Raw genomic sequence first — 26,272 nt, 5'->3', positions numbered from 1 at the left:
TTGTTTTCGTATGAAGTATCCAGTCCTTTACACATATTAATTATATCTTTAAGAATAACATTCTTAGGACTCCTTTGTCATTTCTTTTATCTCTTTCTTTTTCCATGGGTTTCAAATATTTGATGATTCTCAACAATCCATTTACACTTAAAAGTGAGGCATTAACATGCATTATACTGTATACAGTTGAAGTCATGCTCCCATTCAGTAGATTGCCTTTTTGTTTTGTTGATGGTTTCCTCCACTGAGCAAAAGCTTTTTATTTTGGTGTAGTCCCAATAGCTCAATTTTGTTTTTGTTTTTGAGAAGACATATCTAGAATTTCTATGACCAATGTCAAAGAAATAACTGGCTATTTTCTTCTAGGAGTTTCAAGTTTTCAGGTCTCACATTTGGATCTTTAATGCATCTTATTTTTGTGTATGGTACAGAAAGTAGTCCAATTTCATTCTTTTGCATGCAGCTGTCCAGTTTTCCCAGTACCATTTGTTGAAGAGTGACTCTCTTTTTTTTTTTAAGACTTTATTTACTTATTTGAGAAAGAGAGAGAGAGAGAGCGTGCAAGCATTCATGAGCAGGAGGAGGGAAAGGGGCAGAGGAATAAGCAGACTCCCCAACTGAGCAGGAAGCCCAACGTGGGGCTCCATCCCAGGACCCTGAGATGATAACCTGAGCTGAAGGCAGTCACTTAGCCAACTGAGCTGCCTGGGTTCCCCGAAGAGGCTGTGTTTTCCCCATTGTATATTCTTGACTCGAACTGTATTTTTATTATGTAATTTCTAATTTTACTGCAGATGATCTCAAGTTAATATTGCTCATTAATTTTGATTTTTTTAAAATTTATATTTGTATAATCTGTTTTTAAATTGCACTAAATACTTTGTATCCTACACTTTGGTCAATATTTGTCTAAGACTTAAACTATTTAGACTTAAACATATTTAAAAAGATATCTCGGTTTTTCTCTCACCACCATTAGACAATGAAATGCAGGTTGTCTCTTGTTTGCTATATTCTTAGCACCTAGAACATTGGTACATCAGCTCAGCAAATTCTTTAGAGTTGTCTTTAATTTTATTCTTTCCACTGCTGCTAAATTACAAGTATACATTAAGGAGTTATTAGGTAGATTACCTTATGACAGAATAATGAATAAAAACAGACATAACAGGTAGTGTTAATTAAACACAGCAACAGACACCGAGTTCCTAGTATGAAGCAAGACAGTCTAAGAATGTAATACCAACACAATTCCTACCCTTGAGGCCTATGAAGATGCACAGGTTAACAAGTAACTTTGATATGGTTTACTAAAAGGTAGGTAAGCATAAAATGGCATGGAATTAAGAGACAAGAAAATCTTTAGTTGGGCAGCAGAAGAAGGTAAGGCAAGTTTATAGCAGTAAATAGAATCTTCTTAAAGATAAGGAAACTAAAACTCAAGAAAACTACACTGCTGCTCAGATCACGAGGCTAGAGATAACAAAAAGGAAGATCTAACTCCCAGTTCTGTGCTCTTTCCATTACACCTTACCATCAGTACTTTACAGCAACCCCCAAAGACTAACAGAACAGGGTTTAGAGAGTTACAAAATAAAATGTGGGTGTTATTCATCCTACCCCATGTCCCTTCAATATAGAAAAATCAAGGACTGTACAAAATTGTGAAAGTTAGCCATGTATCATGTAGTTCCAAAAACTCGTGAGTTGACTGACCCATAAAAAGAATGCACCCTACAAGTGTTGGCTAAATATATTCCACCCAAGATTTAAAGGCCCCAGTCCAATCAATGTGACTTAGAGATAAACAGAACTATTAAATGATATGTATGTGTGGGTGTAATATATTTTTTTTAAGTGTTAAGAAAGGGTCTGCAGTAAATCTTTAAAATAGCAAGGTCCAAAAACAAGAATCTGCCAGCCATTATTCAGCACTTTCCAAAGAAGTGAGACCCTGAATCCATAGATCTAAGTATTAAAGTCAATATAGAGAGACATTCTTTTAAGGGCAGGGATGGTCTTCAGGCTTTTCCGGATCTCTCAAGACTATCCAACTACATACAGCCACCAAGCAACCTTCCCATGACTAATCTGCACCATCGTTCCGTCTCCCCAGCACATGTTGAGCCCACAACCCTGACTTTGGAACATTGTTTAATCCTTCCCTGCACTACTATAAATTAATAAACTTGCATTCTGAATCCATGTCAGTTTTTGGTTGGTTAAAATAAAATTACCCTATGAATCTGCTCAGTTCTGAGAGCATTGAAAACTTAAGACCATACACTAAACCAGTAATTGAAAAAGTGATTCAGGTCACAAATGGGATTTGATTTGGCTTGCACAGGAAGAGAAAAAGGAGAAAGAAGAAAAAAAAAGAGAGAGAGAAGAATGAGGTGGAAGAGGAGGAGGAGGAAATGTGGGAGAAGGGAAGACACTCTAAAAAAATCTGGAGGGGCGCCTGGGTGGCTCAGTGGGTTAAGCCGCTGCCTTCGGCTCAGGTCATGATCTCAGAGTCCTGGGATCGAGTCCCGCATCGGGCTCTCTGCTCGGCAGAGAGCCTGCTTCCCTCTCTCTCTCTCTCTGGCTGCCTCTCTGTCTACTTGTGATTTCTCTCTGTCAAATTAATAAATAAAATCTTTAAAAAAAAAAAAAAAAAAAAAAATCTGGATATTTCACATTAAAATGCATCTTCGCAGCTTCTCTTGAAAACTCTGAGGCTCTGGCAGTTCTGGGGCTGCATTGCCCAAGATTAAAGCTGACCAGCATTAAGCAGCCACAGCCCCCTTTACAGGGGACATTTGCTTTCTAATTCATCGTAGAGCAACCACTTCTTTCTATTTCCCTGATACTGAGGCCAAATGTCAATTGTCATTTGTCATTCTGCTTGCAATGTTGTCTTCCTTAGAAATGCCAAAGAATAAAGAATAGCCACAGTTGGTGGATAAGGGCAGATTTTATAAAAAGTGCAATCCAATCTTCACATTAATTCAGCAAAACAAAGCTAGAATCAAAGAAATCAATTTACCTTAATCTGAGTCTGTTCGATTGACTTTTCCCAGATCTGCTGATCATATGCTCCAATCTGAAACAGGGAGCAGGCTATTAAATGTTGCAAAGGATAAATCCTTCCATTGAGGTAAAATCTCACACAAGTCATGAAACTATTAAGTATCAATAGGCTATCTGGAAATGATTAGGATTCTCCGAGGTTAGAATAAATTATTGTTTCCAAGGGCCGTTTCCTTCAAAATTCTAAAGCGGCTGTATCAAGTTAAAAAGCTATGTCCAAAATATTTCAAATTATTACCTTACAAGACATTTCCACTTCGTAAGGAAAACATCAGTAGGAAAACTAGAGAGGAATAAGAGGTAACAGGCAGCTCAATAAGACTGTTGACAGTATCAATCTGAGCTGTGAAGATAAAAGTTTCAGGTCTAAAAAAACCCAGCAGCTTGATCAGAAGCGAACTTTCAAAGCCTTGCTGTAGCACAGCACTGTGATACGATCTGGAGGAGGGAGGAGACTAGAAAATCTTATTCGGGGACGTGGAACTGAGTTTATAAGACCTAATGACCTTCCATGTAAGTTGAAAGATACCATGTAGGAATTCCTGGCACTACCAAGCCTAAGAGAAACTAACGGGATATTCTTTGCGGGAGCTTTTGGAAGGAACGATGCTTTACCCAAAAAAAAAAAAAAAAAAAGATATTACCTTCTTTTGGTACCACGATATAGCATCTCTCTCATTTGAGGCCATCTGTGTCTCCAGGCAGGGAATGGGATTTCACTGAAAATGAAGGAAAACCAGTCGGTGAGTCCAGTTGCTGAAAGGTGCTCTCCCAGTTTGGGGAGAACGCCAAAATCGCTTCTCTCAGCCTCTCCATGAGCTGCTGACTGTCTCTCTCCGGCTGTTTGCCAGGACAAAAAAAAAAAAAAAAAAAAAAAAAGACAAAAACAGAAGCAAACCAAAAACCTCTGGCGCAGTGGCGCCCCGAGAAGCCTCTCTGCGATATTTGGTGCGAGTGTGTTGAGGGATGCAGGGCAGGGAAAGGGGTGCTGGCTGCAGCTGAGCTGCACGCCCCTCCTCCGCTCGCCGGCGTCCGGCTCTCACCTGGTGCCCGCTGCCCCGCAGTCCGGTGGCCGGGACCTTCCTCCTCAGTGGCCCCGGCCCCGCCATGAGGCCGGGGGCGAGATGGCGGGCCCGGCAGGCTGCATCTTCCCCCAGAGGCGGAGACGCCAGAGCGGCCGTTACCATGGAGACCGCGGAGGCCGCCCGGGCCTCGGGGGCAGCCGGCTGCCCAGCGCCCAGAGGAGGGCACTCTGTTGCCGCAGACCCGGCGCCCTCCAAGCCCGACCTACAGGGTCACCAGACGGTCCCCCGCCCCTCCCCCCCAGAAGCGAACAATGAACTGGGAAAGGAGGGGGATAAAAAGTGAAGGAGGTCTTCGCCCGCCGCCAGAGTAGGCTAAGGCAATGGCGGAAGACTCAGTGCCGGCTGTTCGGGTGAGGGGCGAAGGCCGCCCGGCGCGGGAGGCAGCGGCTGCGGGGCGGCGAGCGTGCGTCCTACTAGGCCGGGCCGGCCGGCGGGCCGTGACTCAGCCAGCGGAGAGCTGGGCGAGGGCCGCGCCGCAGACCACGGTGCAGCCCCGCAGCGGCTTCCGCTTTCCGGGTTTTGGTGCTAAAGTGGCTCCGCCCCCGCCCAGGCCCGGCCGGGCATGGAGTGGTTGGGAGCCACTGGAGCTACCTCGGATCAGCCTCCAGGTCACTTCCTGAGAAATGACTTCCCCAGCCATCGATCTAAAGGGGGTCGGTCTTGGTGCTCTAATAGCTCCCAGTTCCTTCCTTTGTAAGACTTATCTTTGTTTTACAGGTTTCTTTGTACTTCAGTATTTACTATCCGTCTTCCCCAAAGGGCTGTGGGCTCCGTGCAGAGCGAGCCTGGGGCCTAGCCTGGGGCCTGGCTCATAGGTTCTTGACTAAATGAACAGATGTTCTGAATTTACGCTGTCCTGGGACGAAGGGGCGAGGTGGGCTGCGGCTTAGGGACTTGCTTCCTCTTGTCCGGGCTGATTGAGGTCAGGATAAATGGAATGGTTGCGCTCTAAATGAAAATTTAAGAGTACCTTAGCAAGATTTTAAGCCGCTCTCGTCCTCTATACTGCACGGGTTTTTGTTTTCGGTTTTTGGTTTTTTTGGCCATTCATGGAACACTGACGCCTAACGGCCATTCCCACTCCACTTGAAGCAGTGTCCATGCATGCTCAGCATGAGTCAGGTAAAGCTAGTAACAGATAAGGATCACACGGGTTACCACTTCAGAAAGCCTAAGAAATGTGGTTCTAGGTTTTAAAAACATATTAAATCGGGGTAAGGTGAGGGCCCATTTTACTGAAAGAAAAAAGCCACTAAGGAGTAAAAGTAAATCCCACAGAATTAATTAAAAATTATTTCACCCGGGCTTAAATTATTTTTTATATTGTACACTTATGGTTTTGCTTCCTGACAGCTCTTCCCTTTAATTCTATTGGGTTTCAGAAAAAATGGCCAACTTAAAAACGGATAAATGACAAATGAAAAAGGTCATCCCTGTGTATCTAAATATCTGCTTTAAGACAAATTACATTTTACTTCACTGCTTAGTGCACAGACACTTGGGGGGGGGGTTCATGGAAGAATTGAAATCAGTAAGTTGCATTTTGGAATAGTAGGAAGTAGCAAATCATCTTCTGGGTGACCCTTTTTACCAAGTTCTCAATGCTTTCTGAGGCTGCCACTGAGCACTGCATGGGCTTTGAACCAAGAACTGCATTTAGATCCCTGCTTCAGTTAAAGAACTGTGATCTTATGCAACTTATTCGACCTAACAAGCCTATTTTCTCACCTGTATTTATTGTTATCTTCGTACTAAATACTAAAGGCTGTGAAGATTAAATGAGATACCCTCCTAGAAAGTGCCTGGCCCTTGACAGTTACTCAGAAAACATTAATTCCCTTTCTTCTTGTTTCCTAATCACAACCAAGGTCTATCAGGACTTACTAAGTATCTCAAAGAGAAGTTCACACAAAAATTCCTGAGGAAAAAAAAATCCATTGCACTGTGTCACTTAATACATCCAAAATATATATCACCATCTTCATTAACTAACACTGTTTGCACATACTTTGAAAAATATCAACATCAATTAAAATTAAAAATTTAAATTTAAATTAAAAATTTAAGATTGTCCTCTCAAGTAGATATAAGCCTCAGAAGGCACAAGTGCCACAAATGCCAAGTGTAGTTTTTCTTCGTCCCCAAAACTAGTTGCATCTCTGTATGCATCCCGTTTTCTTTAGGGAAAAGTCACAAGATTTTCTAAAAGATTAGGAGATGTCAGGGTACACAGAAAGTGGGGGATTAATATTTTAAAAACAGGTTCCAGGTAGCCAGAATTCACATGCACTATTCATTTTCTCATGAAACATAAGTAAAGGACAAATCAGACTTCTGTTTATTAAAAAAATACTTTACAGGGGAAAAAAAAAAAACCTCTATGCATTCCATTGTCCTATTTTACAAAGAAATAGCTTAACAATTTAACACACTTAGACAGCTACAAAAAGCACTGTGTTAAAAGGATTATTATTCACACAAATTTAGATTTAAGACTATTCATTAAAAACCTTTTTAAAACACTCGTTAATGTCAATAAACAAACTAAGGCCACACAACGCAAATAGTCCGCCAGGCAAATTATACATTTCATCTATATGCAAAGACCTCTTAGATAAATTAAAGCCACAGGAAAAAAAAAGTCTTAGCTGCCAATCAAAATGGAGTTTAGTCACAGAAAACACTATTACATGAAAATTTACAACAGGTGATAGAAGTAGTACATAAGTATTTCTTTAGAGAATTGAAAAGTGCTATATTAAGAGACAGTGGTCTCAACTACATGCACAAGTGGATCATAAAAAATTTATGAAGAAAATGGTAGGCCATAATATTTATGGAGATACTTGCTTTTAAAGCAACAAACTTTCAGGATGAGGATAGGTCCCTTATGTGCTAAAGAAAAACATTTGTCTTGTACATTTCCTCTACTTACTGCATGACCAATAAATACAGCTACAACTTGTTTAAAAAAAAACTTGGCAGAAATATGAATTTCTGCCATGTACTAGTGAAAGGCTCTTTTTTTTAAACCTGTAGCAATGATAAAATAGATTAGAAAGACACAAACTCAATTATCCTAAAGGTATAAATGCAAATAAATTTTAAATGGCAAATACAGATGAAAATATAATGGGCTAATATTAATGATCAAGAATATATTTACTAAGGGTTTTCTTGAATCTTGGAGTCTTGTTTCTAAATTAGTTTTCATTCTAGACACTATTTATAGAGGGAAAGGCAATAAGCAAAAGTTTCTCCAGGCATTAAGTATGAACTTTATACCTATTAAGACTGACGCAAGGTGTTACAAGACATCTTTTCCTAAGGTTTGGTAAAGGGTTTTAACAAGCTCCATTTCCCCCCACAAGAGCTTGTAGTATTAGTCAACTGATATTCCAACTCTCCAAGGGGAAAGGGCACCTCTCGTTTTTAATTAAAAATAATAAAGTACCAGTCAGACAAATTCTAAGCACTGAATAAGCAAATTAAAAGTACAATTAAGCTTAGGAATTCATTTTTAAAGAGTTCAAACTTTGGAGGGGAAAACTAATATGTAGGTTTTTATTATTGCTTTATGAATTTGGGATACCTCTGAATCATAATCCTACTCCTAGCATATCTTGGTAATTACAGAATGCTTCTGGGGCAGGGGGAAAAGACGTTTATCCTTATTTATGAATACCATAAAATCATTCTAGTTACTAAGTTAGGAATATTCATTTATTGGGTCCTTTCCATAAGCACATTTTTAAGATATCCCTCTGCTCCACAAAATACTCAAACTCACAGCCACATTCTGCAAGTAATCTCAAAGAGTTGGCACAACAGATAATATACCAAAAAGGAAGATCAGCTTAAATTTCAGTTACAACTTCACTGCCATCACTACTTTACAAATCAGAAGACGCCAGATTGCTCCATGCCTCACTCCACCAAACCAAATAATTTCAAGATTTAGAAAAGTTGCAATCATTTGTATCACTCAACTAGGATACAACTTTGAAAGCAGTAAGGAACTCAAAACTTGAGCTTTATATTCATCAGTCTTTAAAGCATGCTATTAAATCTAATACTCACATAGGACATTCAGTTTCCAGATACATTACTAGCTAAATGTTTCTCTCTCCATTCTATTGCAATTCTAACATACAATGAATTTATTAGTACATGATTTTAAACATTTGTATACTCTTTTAATGTGTTTATATTGGAGGTGAGGGTAGAATGTTTATAAAAGGAAAATGGGGATTTGCTTTTGATTGTAGGTCTTTGCAGATCCGCTGGTTCCTGAGTGATTATACACAGTGCTGGCTGTCAGGAGACAGTCTCCTTGTTTATTAGTAATGACCAGCTTAGATGACAGATGGCATCTGCTGGATGGCAAGTGGGAAATGGGGAAATCGGATCTTGGAAGACAAGAAAAATAAAAATAAAAAAAGTTTTTGCTTTAACAACCTTGTTCTTCATGATTATTTTAAAAAGCAAATGTTGCCTGAGAAGAATTCTACTTTGCACAGCCTACTAAAGCTCTATGAAATTCTTCTGGACAGAAAAACAAAAACAAGAAAACCCAAATCCACATACTTTTGTGATTAACCCCTCCCCCCTCCAAAATAACAAAAAACACCCTCAAAGGCAGGTCCCTTTAAAAACTAGTCTTGATAAACTAGAATTTACCCTAGAATTTATACCCAAGATTTTAAAACACCCCTGCAATAATCACATTACTTTTCATACCATTCTAATTACCTTATTTACAAAGATAACTAAAACCACCATCACTTCCAATTCATAAATGGTTTACACTGAAATGTCTCTCTATTTGTCTTCATCCTTTGTAACAGAGAATACATACATATACATATATATAAGGAATAATACAGATTCTAACTAATCACTGCAGTATTTGCTGATGGTTACTTTTCTATCGGTTTACACAGTGACCTCTATACTTTGCTAATATGCATTTAACTACACAACAATATTGCACAACGTAATATTTATATAAGATTTAGCCTATTTCAGAATATTTTAGAGAAAATTCATATTTGATATTTTAAAAGATGCAGCTAAAGTTTTCATGGTGACAGACATAATAAAGCAGCATCTTTTTTGCCTATGTTAATGTAAATATTCCAAATCTCACCCTCCAGGAAAAAAAATCTCCAAATTGCACAATAACCAGGTAGATACAAGAATCTGGTCTTAGGTGTGGGGAATACTCTTCCTTTAATGAACAAAAGGCCTATTATATTATTAACTAAGAGAAAGTGAAATGTGTATCATGTTAACATTCTAAAATAATAGGAAGTTAAGACCACACTAGCTATATGAACTGTGCCTACTAAGCAGTAGGTTACCTGAAGCTCTAGGATGAAGTCTAGTGCCATATTCTTTATTAGGCCATAGCAACACAGAATAATAGTAAATAAACCCAAGTATTCACCAGTTCAAACTGTGAATTAAGTGTCTCAACAGATCTTTATCATGAAGAGGTTGATGCCAAATGACAAAAACAGTTTTTCCTAAGTTTCATGCACAAAATATGGCAGCCTCATCAGAAAGATTGATATCATTCTCTAAGTTTGATACTCGTGATCAATTTAGGAAGCAAAAGTATCCACACAATGTGTGAGAATGCTAGGTAGCAGAATGATAGAGTATCATGTCAACATTATCTCTTTATCCAATTATCTTCCATAGTTACCATGTATTCTGGAAGAGATTAATGAACCATGGAAAATGAATGACCAAGGACTATTCATCTTTAGATATTTTTAATTGAAATATCCACTGGGCTTTAAATAACAGATACAAAAAAGACAGTTTGGATCAGAAAGTGCTGTGCTTTCTCTTTTGTTAAGAAACCAGAGAGCCACTGAATTTTCCTTAGAAACTACCTGTTCTTTATGGTTGGAACTTACTTGCCCATGTACAAGATGCAGGAACTCTTTCTTGCAACCTATGCCATCTTTACTGTAGAAACTGAAACTGTGTCATAAAGACACAAGTACCAAAGCATAAGTCTGATCTTCTATCGTAAAAACAGCAAATATGGCAAGAGACAAGGCAAGATAAAATTAAGGGAAGTGAATAATTTACCAAATAAGAATCTGTTATTCCCGAGAATTCTCAGTTTGATTTGAAGAAGAGATTGAATTGTTACCTCACACCTTAAAACAGAAAGTAGCAGCAGACCCACTATTACATACTGTACTAACGGGATAAGATACAACTCTTAACTTTGCATAATCTGTGTAAAAAAGATATGCTTGACATTTGTGGAATGTCATTTCTCTTTATAGAATTATAGGCAAGATTTCTCCAATAAAACTTAACTTAAGCCAGTTATAAAACTATAACTTCACATCAAAATTTAAAAAAGTTAAAAAATGTGTTTGAGTATGTACATATCACACAGGAGTGCTCGAATGTTCCTGTAGATTGTGTTGCTGGTCAGAGTCCAGTCTACTTTCCACCTTTAAAACTGGAATAGGCTGAGTTATCTGATCTTGCTGTAGTTTAAGTTCCGATGAAGGGAAGGATGATGAAGCAGTTGTCAAAAGCTGCATCTCTCTGCATGTTTCCTCAGATTCAGTTTTTACCCTCACACACTGTGAGTCAACTTCTAATTCTTGCTTTCCGGTTAAATCACAGTCCACCATAGAACTGCTTTCTGTGTTGTGAGTGGCTTCCACAACCGGGTGGTACTGTTTAAGCCTTATATGCCAAGCTAAGCTGCACACTGCTGACACGGTTTTGAACTGATGAATGACATTTCTAGGGATGAAGTAAATATCATTGTCACACAGCTGAATTCTGGCGTAGCGAATGCCTTCCCGCCTCATTTGGTTTAGTTTCGCTTCATCCACCCACTGTACACACTGCAGAGTAAAGAGAAGTTGCATGACACTTTAAAATATGTAATAATTTTGCCAAATAAAATATCAGAATGAATACAAGGAAACAGTAGTAGAGCCAAATTAAAGCCAAGCAATACTAAGTGACAGACAACTTTCTGAAATTGCCTATAATGCTTGGGAAACACTTTTTCTCATACTTTCTACCTCTCTAGTAACAAAGTACAGGTTAAACTCAGGATGGCCTAAGGAATTATTTAAACAACTATTCCAAAACCCAGCTAGGTATCAATAATGTATTCTCTGCCACACAGAAGGGCAATATTTACTTGCTCCTGTGTTCTTCAACCTTCTGCAGGTTAAGGACACACAGGACAATGGGGTTATCAGCTGAGACTACTTCCAGCCAGAACTGAGCAGCTTAGACCCTCTAGCCATCTGGGCCCACCTGGCATTCCAAAGATTAAAGACTGCCGAGCATTCTGCTTGGGAAGCTTGTTTTAATGACTTTCTGACACACTCCACACGTATCTTTTAATAGTAATAAAATTAAATTTGCCATCCCATGTATCCAACTATAAGATCAAATGCAAAATAAAATGGGTAACAGGCACTTATTTCTATTATCTCACTCGAAAGGTAATAAAAAAGCAAGAGTTTTACCTGGGAAACTGGGGGTTCATGAAGGTCTAACTGAAGTCTCTGTACAACATCAGTAAAATCCTCAGCATGAAAACAAATCACATCTTTGGTTATGCGAGGTTGGTCACTCCTAAGATTAACAAAATCAAATTTTAGAAACATGCATCTCATAATGGAAGATGATGTCAAATTTCATTTCTCCTATTCCTGGAAATGGTAGTACTAGCCTAGAAGTATACCCACAGCTCCTACAAATAGAGTGTACATTTGCTTTTTTAATCAAGAGTTAAAAAATAAATAAAACAACAATAAAGCTGTTTTTTAAAAAATGAAAACTAGATCAGTTGTTACAAAATCAAAATAACAATGACTAAAAGCAGTTTCATTCTAAACTAGCTACATCTGCATCCTCTCACCACTCTGCCCCATTTCCAGGCCACCAGTAATGTCATCGTCAGGATGGAACAAAGTGGAGAGAAAACCGATCAGCCACATAAATATCATGCCTTCAGTTTCCAAAGGAGAGAGGGAAAAAAGGCTAAGCAATGTACTTGAAATACTGTCGAGCTATGATTGAACTCTACTTCTAAAAAAGGTTAGAGCAAACTATAGGAATATTGAAGGCCCTGAAGTTATAAATATGAAAAACAAAACAGTTTTAAAATAAGCTAAATTCAGTGCTCTGAGCTTTTGGTTCCAATTGAATGTAAAAGGGTGCAGCCACTATTGAAAATAGTATAGCAGTTCCTCCAAAAATTGAAAATAGAATTATGAAATGATCTAGCAATTCCACTTCTGGGTATATACCCAAAAGACTGAAAGCAGAGGCAGGAAGAGATACTTGTTCACAGCAGCCAAAAGATGGGAGCAACCCAAGTGCTCACTGAGGAATGAATGCAGAGAAAACAAAATATGCCATATACATATAATGTATATGTATAAAAGGAAGGAAATTATAGCACTTGGTACAATATGGATGAACCCTGAGGATATTATGCTAACAAAAATAAGCCAGTCACAAAAAACTACTGTATGATTCCACTTATATGAAGTATTTAAAGTAGTCAAATTCACAGAAACAGAAAGTACAATGAAGGGTACCAGGAGCTGGGGAGAGAGGAGAAAGGCAGTTATTGTCTAATGGGTATAGAGTTAACAGTTTTACAAGACAAAAAGTTCTCTAAGTCTGCTTCACAATAATGTAAATATACTTAACACCTCTGAAATGTACACTTAAAATGGCAAAGATTTTTCATTTAAAAAATTTTTCATTTTTTGTTATGTATATTTTACCGCAATTTCAAAAAAAGTTACTCCCCAACCTTTTAAATTGAGTCCACATTTTCTCAAACATTAACCAACCTTGTAGTTTAGTTCCCTTAACTTACCATTCACCAAACTGTACAGCTTTCAAAACCCCAACAGCAGCCGTACTCTGCCAGTCAAACCCCTGACCTACATGGTCAGCATGAGCTCTTGTCCTGTCTTCAAAGAGGACTTCACGGGGTTCACTGGTCCGAGGTAGGTACTGGAGATTTTTAATTTCATTCATTGATCTGGAGTTGATATGGTTGTGAAGTAAAGCAGGGGTAAGTATTAACAGCAATAAGGTGAAAAAGTCTGCTAAAATATCAAATTTTAAATAAGACCAGGACTAATAAGGATTCAATGATTCTGATCATGAGCATTTAACACATTATATTGCAAAGCTTAATGAGATTACCTTCTTCCCTAAGGATGTCATGGTAACACAAAAGCTGTATCTTTGATTTGAATACATAAAATGTAGTTTTCTAAAACTAAACTCGGAAAACACAATTCAAAATTCAAGGTTGTATGTTTCTCTACCCCGAGCCATCTTAACCCTCGAAACATTCTACTAGACCTGATTCAAGATGGCAAACTGAGAATGTACTTGATCTCCTTCTACATTAAAATCTTAAAGTAAGAGGCTTCAAACTAATATGGTAGGGGTGAGAGAAAGGAAATGCACGAATGGATGGGAGTACAGATGAAACAGAACTGGCTATGAACTGAATACACGAGAATTCCTTATATTCTCTTCTGCTTTTTTTACATACTCAAAAATTTCTAAATATAGTAATCTAAAGGTGACAGTAAAGGAATGAATAAGAACCAACAAAAGAAATGAATTAGTTAATGAACAATATCAACAAATTTCTGGTAGGTGGAAAATGATTACAAGTGTCTTGGACTAATAAAACTGAGCAGAGAAAGCCACAGGTCTAGAATACACATGAAAGGAATGGCAACTAAAAAGGCAGCTGGCCTGCCCAAAAGACCTTTGCCAAGAGGCAAAGGTGGGTGGCAGATGGTAACATCTGGTAACATCAGATGGGTGGGGTAGGGACCAGGTATAATGATAATAGATAGAAATGAGGTAAGGCTGAGAAAGGGGGGATCTAAAGTGAAATTCTGTAAATAAACCAGTCACCTGCCACCCCTATGGATAAAATAAGGTCAGGCATCTACCCCCACGAAAAGACTATGACTGATGTACCCTACATCCATCTCTCATATTTATTTCCCTGACAAAACACTGATTCTCACTGAGTATCTGTTCCTACCCTATAAAGGACCTCATTTACGAGCTTCAGAGGCAGATCCTAATGAATCTTGACAAATGGTGGTAAGTGCATTCCCCTTGCCAGTGACTGATTGAAAAATGGGCATGAAATGACTCTGGGCAGCAGTTAAGAGAGGCAATCAGCAGACTTCTGAGAAGTTTCCTAGACCCTAAGAGAGAAGTAAAAGAAAAGATAGTTTTCTCTTCTATTGCATATAACCAGATTCGTATGTGATACCTAGAACCGTACTAGTCATCCAGCAACCATAAAGAAAACCACTGTGAGTACAAAGCCCAGGCAAAGAGAATGACAAAGCAGACCAAAGGAAAAGACCTGATTCCTTGATGAATGTACTGAGTCACTGACCATATACGTATATAAATACAAATATATATATATATATATATATATATATATATATATAGTACCTAGAGCTAAGCTTCTGGACCACCTGATACACAGGATAACATTTTGTTTTAATGAACCAATTTGAATCAAAATTTTTGTTGTCTGTAGCCAAAGCATCCTGATAAACTTTCAGAAAAAACAACAACAACAATAAAAACCCTTCGTATTCTTCTCTAAACACACTGAACTTACCATATTAATAGAACTAATGTAATCCTCGTGCATGTGGACATATCCTTTAATTTCCAGTTCTATGCCTATTAACTCTATAATGAAACCTACCTTGTGATAAGCCTCACTAAAATATAAATAGAATGCTCAGTAAGCCCAATGTTTTATTTCTAAATATGTGTCAACCACAAATCACCAACTATCTGAAGATAGCCTGTAGCAGCCTGACAAAGACCAAAATAAACAATGCTGAAATATAAGAATTCAAAAGAAAAATTAAAAGACAAAACTCAAGCGAATGTCCCAAAATTAAAAGCAAAAAAAAAAAATAAGTATGAGGATAATCAAAATGAGAGATCTATTACTCAACCAACAGTGGTTTCAAAAGAAGTAACAGAGAAAAATAAAAAGATAACCAAAACAAGAAAGAAAAATCCCCTGAAAAGGAGACATGAATCTTTAAAATTTAAGGGACCTACCAAACAACAAAAAGGATTAAACATAAGAATAAGAATGGAAGACCCAAGTACGTCATTGTGAAATTCAACTTTCAGAGAAGAAATGAAAAAAGATTACCTACAAAAAACCCCCAAATTACAGTGGCATTAAGACTTCTCATGAACAACAGTACACACCAGAAGACATTGGGAGCAATGCTAGAAGTTTTAAGAGAAAATACATCCTATGGAATCCAGTTAAACTATCAATCCTATTTAATGAGAGAAAAATATTTTCAGACATATAATGACTCAGAATACCTTCCTTTTGTTAGAATATTACTTAAGACTGTGCTAAAGCAAGAGAAGGAAATAAGCCTAGGAAGAAGACAAATGTAGGTTAATGCAGAAACGCATTAAGCAGGAAGTCCTAGGTTGATAATGGTGAAGTAAAGCTTTTCACATTGAAGAGAACACAGAGATCTAAAAGATTTCCAGGTTTAAAAAAAAAAAAAATGATGTGCTAGAGTAGGCAATATTATTAAAATTCTGGATTCTTGAGGATAGGATAAAAGCAGAGAATCCAAGGTAACTATCAATATTCTCAAAAAAAAAAAAAGACTAATTTTTTTTTTTAAAGATTTTATTTATTTGACAGAGATCACAAGTAGGTAGAGAGGCAGGCAGAGAGAGTGAGAGGGAAGCAGGCTCCCTGCTGAGCAGAGAGCCCGATGCGGGACTCGATCCCAGGACCCTGTGTCCATGACCCGAGCCGAAGGCAGTGGCTTAACCCACTGAGCCACCCAGGTGCCCCAAAAAAGACTAATTTAAAAAGCCAAAGTCATAGTCATAGAGTAGAAAGTATGATTCTAGAAGAAATGTATGTGAAGCAAAAAAGAGAACACAAAATATTAGGGATATGGTCAAGCAAAGTATATGTCCCCCTTCAAAACAGGGGTAAATCAGAAACTGCAGGGAAAATAGAACAATTGTCTTTAAAAAAAGCACAATCCAAACATGAAATCAATTGAACTGTGCATGACTTTCAATATCTAGATGAAATATAGGAACGAAAGATCCTTTTGTATAGTATCCCTTTGAATGTTAACATAACATTGAACTTTAGAATACAAATTTTTAGCCTACTGGTTAGGTCTGCAATAAACTTACCTTCCCATAATATTATATAAATGCCGTTTACTGACTTTCAAACTGTAGACTACACCTATTGACAAAGCATATAAAACCTAATTATGGTTTTATTTTTTTTTTTTTTTTTTTTTTTTTAAAGATTTTATTTATTTGACAGAGAGAAATCACAAGTAGATGGAGAAGCAGGCAGAGAGAGAGAGAGAGAGAGAGAGGGAAGCAGGCTCCCTGCTGAGCAGAAAGCCCGATGCGGGACTCGATCCCAGGACCCTGAGATCATGACCTGAGCCGAAGGCAGCGGCTTAACCCACTGAGCCACCCAGGCGCCCCCTAATTATGGTTTTAAAACAGAATATGAATTAACCTCAATAATGTGTAACCACATCTGGCAAAAAGTTGAAAGGGGGAAGAAGAGGGTAAAGAAAGGGATATTTAAGTGGAGAGAAAGGGTCATTTAACTGTTTGGAGAATAGGAAGAAGTCCCCATTTATCATACCAAGAAATTGACAAGTTTCCTGCCACAGTCTTAAAACAAAAATTAAAAACAGAAATTGTCTTTATTGTCTGGTAAAAACATGTTTGCCTCTGGACGGAAAGGTGGCCAGAATTTTTCATTATAAAACCTACTGTACCATTTGATTTTTTAAAACCCTGTGCATGTACTTAACTTTAAAGTTCATAAATTCAAAGATCATCTTCATTAGCAGTGCCCTTGATAACTAGATAGCTTCTCACATTGATTCCATCATTTTCAGCAATAAAGAGTTCTCATTAACAAAAGATGATGACATTAATGTTTAAGTTCCGATTTATTCACTCTAATTCAAAGTACTTTTGAATGCCTCACTCAAGAATATTTAACCCCAATAAAAATAAAATTTGCCACCCCCTCAGATTAGTAGAGAAAAAATAAATTATAAAGTAAATGATGTTGGTACAGCTGCCTAACTACTTAGAAAAAATGAATGCCTCATTCTGTCCTGAAACCAATACCAGGGAAGTAAAACCTGTAAATACTAAAATCATGAATGTACCAGGAGAAAATGTAGATGAATATTTTGTAATACTGAATGAGAAAGGACGTTTCTAAGTTGGCCACCAGGAGAGAAACCGCAGAGGAAAAGACAGATCTGTGTGCAAAGAAAAATAAACTGAGAGGGAAACAAAACAAAACAAACAAACAAAAACACCAAAACGGTGAGTAAAGGAAAACCTAAAACTGAAAGAAAAAAAAATGAGCAGGAAAATCTGCAACACACAAAATAAGTTAACAGTCATTAAAAAAAAGAGAGAGAATTTTAAATGAAAATGAAAAGGGAATCACAAAATAAGAACTACAAACCCCTCAAAGAAGAATTAATTAAAATGAATCATCTCTGTCCAATCAGAGCAACAAAGTTTAAAAAAATATTAATGGAGGGGCATGGGGAAAGGGGTACCGTCTTATTATTTGGGTGGGAGTATATATTGGTACACTTCTGGATCAATTTAGAAATGTGTATATACTCTGAACCTTTAAAATTTCCACCAAGAAATGAACATGCATATGCACAAAGATAGATCCACCTACCTACCAGCCAGCCAGCCAGCTACCTACAATCACTGATGTGTTATACATTCCTAACAACTGGCTTCAGGGGAATATGGCTGTTTACGGCTGCCTATTTCCGTGGTATAAATACTCCCAACATGGTCAATATCAAGCAACTAATGTGATCTCGTTCACTGTGGAATTGGCCCTGAGAGCCTGGCTCCAACATATCACTGTCATGTTTGTCAAAGTCCTATTTACATTGAAAAACTGGAAGCAATTTACATTAAAAAGAATTGGTGAAAAATATTTTTAGAGTGTATTTGGATATAAACCAATAGTTTTAGAGAAATGTACAAAACATGTTCAAGTAAGTGTCATATACTCTTTTGCCACCTTGTGGTCAGAACCGTGTTCAACCCCAGTCGTCTCAACTATAATGAGGAGGGGTCTCTCCTAAGTCAGCCCCTTCTGCTAGTCTTCAGTTAGATCTTTGTGAGGTAGACGCAGTGACATTTGCCAGGACTGAATGGAGACACATGCACGCAGGCTGATGCACCACCCCCGCCATGTGATTCACAGCAAAAGCAAAATCCAATCAGGAAAAAAAAAAAAACGTTAAGAAAGTACAACAAAATTTTGACTTTTCTCATGAGGACTACTTAAAAAAAATCAAATGTCAAACTATTTCCGATATTTTTTTTTCTTGATTCTTTTGTTTTTGGTGCCTCTTCTTTGCTGGTGACCCAGACACTTCCTTAGTCTGCCTTTTGGGGAACCCAGCCCTGATTTTGGCCCTGGAGCCAGCTTGTTTGGTTCTGAGCTGTTCACAGCTCCCAATACAACACCCAGCTCTGGGCTGGAGCCGAATACCCCTTTGCTGGGGTAAATGATGGCAGAGTCTCAGGACTTCCAGAACCTGCTGGACATGTGGGCTTCTGTGGGAGCTTGATTGGGAAGGCAGTCAGGCTGCCATGGTTAGTCGTCAACGGTGGAGGGTAGACAGTCTTAGGCACACGGAGATCTTTCGATCTTTGATGTCTGTCACTTTGTGGAGGTGGGATGACTGTACCCTCTCCAGGCTCACTCTGCTCCATGACCTCAGTCATTTTCAGCAGCCGCAGCAGCGTGGGGCAGGGTGGGGTGGGGAGCAGGAGGATTCCTTCAGTGGGTGTGCTAGTTGCAGTTCCTCCAGTTGCAGGCCATAAAGGGCAGGCATTTATTGGAAGGATGCTGGGGTGCTTCAAAGAATTGACGCAAGACTTGGCTTAGAAAGGCAGGGCACCAGGTCAGCTCCTGGGGACTTTAGCTGTATGGGAACCAAACATCCTATCCTCCTTCAGGGCTCCTAATTCTTGACAACCGACTCCTGACACTAACCCCAGGAGGCCGAGATACCACCTCCTCCCTTCAGGAAGGGGTCAGGCTGCGGGGCCATGTCCAGTGCTAAGCAAGCAGAAGTCCACTAGGGTATACTCAGCTAGCACGGCCCCACGAGCCAGGCCGTGTGTACCGGGCCAAGGCCAGCCATCCCAGGACTCAGGGAACAGACTCCTCCTAGAACACCCTCTTCTTGATCTTTGAACACTGGCTATCTCCTTTCCAGCTCTGTCCTGACCCCCTGGGACCAGGTGGGCTCCTTTACACATCTTTTTGTGTTGACATCTAAAATTTTCCATCAAAAATGTCAGCTGCAAATAATGTGAATCCTGACAAATACTAACATTCACAAACAAAACTGTCATGTTTTACATGACTATTAGTGGAACCTAATTACCTTAATGATTTGAGAGCCACCATCATCCATTTTAAAAATTCAGACGAGTTCTTGATGGTTGGGAGCTGTACATTTTTCCTTTTCTCCCTAAGTTCTTCTTTCTATTCTAATAGAATTTTACCCACATAATATATATTTTTGCACTCAAATTTACTTTATTGATAATCCTATCATCTTTCCCTGCAGCAAAATATGTAAATATATTTTTCTATTTAAATGCTTTTTTAATGTTCCTGTGAACCTAAAGCTCTAAGTGTTGTGTCAAAATTTACTCTTGCTTGAGTTATTATGACAATTAGTATTAGAATGTGATGGAGCAAAAAACTGTAAGTATATTAAAATTCTGATAGGTAATTATTAAATGTAAAAATTAAAATGTAAAAAAAAAAGAACTGGTGAATTAAATCTTGATACAACCATTTAGTGAGAACATAGTCACTAAGAAATGATCATATAGTTGCATCTTAATATAACACATAAACTTAAGGGGTGAATAAAAACAACAAGTTTTAAAGTAAACATCATGTGAAGAATGAGTTCATTTGTGTACAAAGCTTAGGAGTATAATACAGACTGAAATTTAAAGGTTAATATGCCTAAATAGGTGGGACTATGGGTATTTTTTGCCTTCTTTTTACTTTTTTCTATTATCAGATTTTTCTAAAAGTCTAACAATCAGGAAACAAACAATGGTCAATTCCTTTTTGTTAAAATTATGCAACAAAAAAAATGTATGCAGTATTTAAGAATTTACGATTTCCAGACTCATCATCATGATATATAAAAAAAGCTGTGGTCCAAGCAATGTTCAGAAATAGTTTACTGTCAGCTTCTACTATGCCACCACCTGGTGTTCATATATAGTTTACACAAAGTATTTTCACACAGTATCTCAAGTACTTAAGGTTATTCCATAATTAGCTTTAGCATCATTCCCCTATAAGCTTTAAGGTAACGTCCAAACTAATCCATTAAAACTCACTTCTGGGGACGCCTGCGTAGCTCAGTTGGTTAAGCTAGAGTCCTGGGATTGTGCCCCACATAGGGCTTCCAGCTCAGTGGAGAGTTTGTGTCTCACTCTTCCTCTGCCCTGCTCATGCTCTCTCTCAAATAAAATCATGTAAAAGTAAATAAATAAATGAAAAAACTCACTTCTGGATACTTATTTGGGGTTATTTCCATAGTCTAAGCAAATATGTCATTTTTCACTCTTACTAAAATGAGATTTTTTTCATAGTACTAGAAAAAATTAATCTACATTTGTTTTAAGTGTTTAAATCACAAAATGTGTTAGCCCAATATTAATTACTATAGGAAATATACATGACTGGTTTCATTCAGCAAACACTACTGATCACTCTCTCAGGATTCAAAATTTAGTAAAAATAAAAACACGTAAACAGATCATTAGTGAACGAATAATGTGTGAACACAGAGAAGGGAACAATTAAATGCCTATGGGAACAAAGCAAAGCTTCACAAAGGAAGTAACAGCCAAGTTCAGTTTTGAAAATTTATTAAGAGTTTGTCAGGCAGAAAGGAAGATGGGGGAGGGGATGCCATTCTAAGTAAAAAAGAACAATGCAAAAAGCATAGAGCTGTGAAAGACCGCTATTTGAAAACTGAACTCTACGTGGCTGGAACAGACTAGAAACATATCCAGCTAAAAGGACTGCTGGGGCCAGATTATGAAAGATCCTTGGAGCCACACAAAGGAGTCTGGACTTGTATCTTGCAGGCAGTTAGGACCCAGGTTTTAAGAAAATAGGAAAAAATTAAATTTGTTGTTTTAGAAGGATGTCTCACTCTGATGACTATGTAATGAGTAGACTGGATGAAGAACTGACCACTGAAGATTTCCTTAAATTAGCTCTTCAATCTAGACAGTTTTCAAACTGTGCTCAGGTCTCAATCATTCTTAAAAGCCACCAAACTTTTAAAAAATGCTTTTCCTTGTTTGGGAAAAATAAATGTTTACCGTCGTCTTTTGAAGGGTGACTTTGGCATATCTGCTGTAGGGATCATCTGCTCTCCTGGCCTCACCCACATGATCGGCCCATCATCACTCTGGGACCTACACTGGAGTCGGAGGCTGGAAAGTGTACCCCAGGGCAAAGTCATCTAGAAGTCAGATGAAGGAATAACATTAAAAAAAATGTTTTTTTAACTATTTGCAAGTTAACCTCTCTACTACCCCCAAACCAAAAGAAAGCTCTAGGAAGTTTATTTTGTGTATGTGTATGTAGAAATAAATGCTATATTAGATAATAATTTACATGTAAAATTCTGAACCAATAATTTTCTACACATTTCTATTCAGAACACTGGATAAAATTTAAACAGACACAATTAATTTAATATTAATACTTTTTAAGAGAAAGTGTCCACTAAAGTAAGAATCAGAACTTTAATAATTAGAATTAACACTCACTTTCAGAAATGGTGATTCTTCTAACATATCAAGGAACTCTGGGAAATAATCACCAACTTCTTCATCTACTGCTCCAACAAGACTTATCTGCCGCATGGGACCTGCTCGGTAGGTGCCACAGCAGTATGTCCTGTTGACCTGAGATAAAACGAAAGGAGGGGAGAAAGGACTGAAGTACACTATAATATAATTAAAGAATTAGAATATTATTTCTACTGTTGCTATTTCTTCTACATATTAAGAACTCAATGGTCAGTACCTTGTATAAAGTCCATAGTTACAGAAAGGTGCCCTAGCACACTGACAAACACATTAACGTGGTAAGTGCCACAAACAGAAATTTCAAAGAGCAAATTAACCTAAGATCCCAACATCTCAAAGAAACACTGAAGACATTAAGATATACTTAAACTTCTCTGAGGATGATGATTTTTGTACTCTGTAAACACTAAAAATAAGTAATAATTATAATAATAACAAAGTGATCTTTAAGGCAAAAAATCACTAAATAAACAGTAAAACTGGCACGGCAGAGAAAAAAAAATAGATTAATTTCCCGTATCCATTCTGTATTCCCTAGTGAAAACCTTCACTCACATCAGGCCAGATACCAGGCTTGACTGTTAACAAACCCAATCTCTCCTCCAATTACTTGCTTATAAAATCCTCTACTCCGGGCAAACTGATCTTTTTGTCTATCCAATTTATGCCAAACTTACTTCTACCTGCAATGATTTTTCTCATAAATCTGCCCTACTTGGAATGTCCTCTTTTCTGTCAATCCAAATCTTATCTTTAAAAGATCAGTTCAAGACTTCTTCTGAGGTCTTCCTGATCACCCTTCATGACCTTTTCCTTTTCTGAAATCTAAAGTTACTTGCAAGCACACAGACATTTTCTTTCTAACAACTCTCTAGTGAACTTAAGGTGTATTTTATACCAATCTGTTGCCCAGAAAATCCTGGCATTCAAATGGAATCTACTAGCAGACCTGAAACTAATATAACACTGTCTGCTAACTAACTGAAATTTAAATTTAAAAAAATTTTTTTAATGGAATCTATCTTTTGATACAATCTGATATTCTTCTAAGTCATTTCTTATACTCCCACATCCAATTTTTTTTTTTTAAAGATTTTTATTTAAGAGAGGGAGTGAGAAGAGAGTGAGAGAACATGAGCGGGGTGAGGGGTCAGAGGGAGAAGCAGGCTCCCAGGCTGAGCAGGGCTTGGTCCTGGGACTCTGAATCATGATCTGGGCCAAAGGCACACCCTAACCAACTGAGCCACCCAGGAACCCTTCCTACTTCCAATTTAAAATTAATGTTTCTCAAGAGTAAAGACAGACTGGTGCATACAGATGACTAGACTAAAATGCTTAATTTTAACCAGGATTCTACCTTGGATCAGTAACCAAACATTCTCTACCTTAGTTAAGGTACAAATTAGATTGAAAAGCCTAAAAACGGGCACCTGGGTGGCTCAGTAGGTTAAGTGACCAACTCTTGATTTCAGCTCAAGTCATGGTCTGAGTCAGGCTCCATACTCAATGGGGAGTCTGCTAGAGATGTTCTTTCCCCTTCTCTCTCTCTGCCCCCTCCACAAATGCACTCTCATCTCTAAAATAAATAAATAAATCTTTAAAAAAGAAGATTCAATTACTGTTTTAAATATATACCAATTTTGCCTCAATACAAGGCATAAATGACAATCTAGTATTTCTTACACAGTTCTTTATAAAGTATTAGATCTCTAGCAGCATTTTCAGAACCTACTATTTTTTTCCTGTAGACAATTTAATAGGCACCCTTACTCAAACACAATACACACAGAAAAAAGGTCTTAACTCCTGTTCTCAAGTATCAGGGATTTCTTATTTCCTTATGTGTATTTCTCAATATCACCTTATATAATTGTTAAGCAGCAACCACCCAGGATACCTTGTGTATATTTGTATGAGTTACTTTCCATTTATTTGTATGGTCATCATGCTACGAAAAGGCCAAGGGAGACAGACTAGGAAAAAAAATGATCATGGGATAAAAAGGTAAGGAAAGCTTTTCTACTTAGGAAAGCTTTTCTAAGCATTATTCTAACCTTTCTAGGCTAAGCACCCTAAAACAACTAAAGCAGATTCATTAACCTTCAATACCAGTTCTGGGAATCACATGCTTTCAGGGATCAGTCCCCCTACAAATCTCCCAACTATTCCCAATTATCAGAAGTTCCTTTTACCAGGATGGACTTTCAAAAACACAGGAGTGGAATTTTATGTGAGAACTATCCTAGAGATACATCACAATTTAAAGCTTAAAAAACTCAAGACTAATCCTGAAAAATGAAAAAGTACACTGCCACATGCCACTTTTGCTAGCTTTCAGATTATGCAACTCTTTTTTTAGTTTTTTTTTTTTTTTTTTTGACAGAGATCACGAGTAGGCAGAGAGGCAGGCAGAGAGAGAGAGGAAGGATAGCAGGCTCCCTGCTGAACAGAGAGCCTGATGCAGGGCTCGATCCCAGGACTCCAGAATCATGACCCTAGCCGAAGGCAGAGGCCCCAACCCACTGAACCACCCAGGCACCCCAAGATAATGCAACTCTTAATGCATTATTAATTTGAAAGAATTCACACTACTTTAAATTTTACATACAAAGTAAGCAGAATATTTTTATATCACAATGCTTGAAGTTACCTGAACTATAAGCAATAATTTAATCAATACCACTTAACTTGAAAATGACTTAAAATGCAAGCACCTGGGATAATTAATATGCGACATGAATTAATATAAACCATCCTTTCCTACTTAGAGAAAGCTAACCTAAAAAGAGGAAATTGTTGATTTATTTATTTAAAAATATGTATTATAAATTTATAACTTATCCTGTGTCTAGAAAGAATGGAACAATCAGACATTAAAACAGTAGTAATAGCAAAGCTGACTAACAGTATCTATCACCTGTGTAAAAAACGTTCATAAATGCTACTGTTTGTAATGCATTTAAATAATTAACAGCACAAGTTAGAAGATAGACAGCATTTATGACCAGAAATGCAACATGTACCAACTGTGTGATGCCAATGCCAAACAAGCAAACTACTAATTCTACCCTTCTTTTTAGAAGCAGAACTTCTTGGGCATATAGCCAATAAGCTAGGATCCTTGGCAGCCAAGTGTGGTCTGGAACTAAGTTCTGGCCAATGAGACGTTAGTGTAAGTTACATATGCAATTTCCGAAGCAAGCCTCTATAAGCAAGCAGCTTGCTCTCCACTTCTTTCTGCCTCTTGAGAGCCAGGTTCAAATACACAGACACTACCACCAAAGGGGCTGGCAAAACTTAAAAGACAGAAGGAAAAGAGAATCCTGGATGACATGGGACAGAACCAAGCCACTTAACCTCCAGACTTGTTACTCAAGAGGGTAACTTTTATTTTGTTCCAGCAACTGTATGTGACATCTCTTTGTTATGGTGGTTTAGCCTATGTCGTCTCTTGTATCTTGTATACTGGCATTCATCATTTTATTGCATTTCACTTTATGGCATTCCACATATATTATGCTTCACAGGTAGCTGCATTTTTTTACACATTGAAGGTCTGAGGCAACCCTGACAAGAGCAAGTCTATCAGCACCATTTTTCTAACATTAGCTCTTCATTGTCACAGTCTCTGTGTCATATTTTGGTAATTCTCACTGTATTTCAAACTTTTTCATTATTATTGTTATTTGTTATGATAATCAGTGCTCTTTGATGTTACTACTAAAATTGTTTTGGGACACCACAAACTGTACCCACATAAGACAGTGACCTTAATAAAAATTGCCATGTGTACTGACTGCTTTATTGCCTGGCTATTCCCCCATCTCTCTCCCTCCTCCTCAGGTTTAGGCCCTATTTCCTGAGACAAAAAAAACTTAAATTAGGCCAGTTAATAACCCTACAATGGTCTCTGTTTAAGTCAAAGGAAGATTCACATGTCTCTCATTTTAAATCAAAAGCCAGAAATGATTAAGCTTATGAGGAAGGCATGTCAATGGCCAAGACAGGCCCAAAACCAGACATCTTGCACCAAATAGCCAACTTGTGAATAAAGGAAAATTTCTTCAAGGTAATTA

The 26,272-nt window shown here is 37.8% G+C and overlaps 2 protein-coding genes across 14 annotated transcripts in view; both read right to left on the bottom strand.

The window, feature by feature from the left end:
* Positions 1-4,667, bottom strand: part of PHTF1 (putative homeodomain transcription factor 1) — a 66,648-nt gene extending 61,981 nt beyond the window's left edge. For 10 of the 13 annotated variants that reach the window (XR_006607278.1, XR_006607283.1, XR_006607285.1 and 7 more), the window contains exons 1-3: positions 4,116-4,666; positions 3,717-3,791; positions 3,029-3,085 (exon numbers count right to left, since the gene is read on the bottom strand). Coding sequence is in view for 1 of the 13 variants with exons in the window: in XM_004769833.3 (XP_004769890.1) it covers positions 3,029-3,085; positions 3,717-3,761 (102 nt within the window). In the remaining 12 variants the exon portion in view is untranslated. Of the gene's footprint in view, positions 1-3,028; positions 3,086-3,310; positions 3,356-3,716; positions 3,792-4,115 lie in introns of those variants that run through there. The other 3 variants (XR_006607287.1, XR_006607286.1, XR_006607288.1) reach the window with 3 other exon arrangements.
* Positions 4,668-6,472: 1,805 nt separating this feature from the next.
* The window catches only part of RSBN1 (round spermatid basic protein 1), a 50,289-nt gene continuing 30,489 nt past the window's right edge, over positions 6,473-26,272 (bottom strand). The window contains exons 3-7 of the mRNA XM_004769838.3: positions 22,155-22,292; positions 21,702-21,844; positions 13,051-13,218; positions 11,684-11,792; positions 6,473-11,044 (exon numbers count right to left, since the gene is read on the bottom strand). Of these exons, the coding sequence (XP_004769895.2) occupies positions 10,574-11,044; positions 11,684-11,792; positions 13,051-13,218; positions 21,702-21,844; positions 22,155-22,292 (1,029 nt within the window). The 3' untranslated portion in view covers positions 6,473-10,573. The remainder of the gene's footprint in view (positions 11,045-11,683; positions 11,793-13,050; positions 13,219-21,701; positions 21,845-22,154; positions 22,293-26,272) is intronic.

The sequence above is a fragment of the Mustela putorius genome, unplaced genomic scaffold, assembly GCF_011764305.1.
Source record: "Mustela putorius furo isolate JIRA1106 unplaced genomic scaffold, ASM1176430v1.1 tig00000585_pilon_pilon_pilon, whole genome shotgun sequence".
Taxonomy (NCBI): domain Eukaryota; kingdom Metazoa; phylum Chordata; class Mammalia; order Carnivora; family Mustelidae; genus Mustela; species Mustela putorius.
Note: the sequence above shows the minus strand (reverse complement) of the source record. Positions and strands in the feature narration are given on the sequence as shown.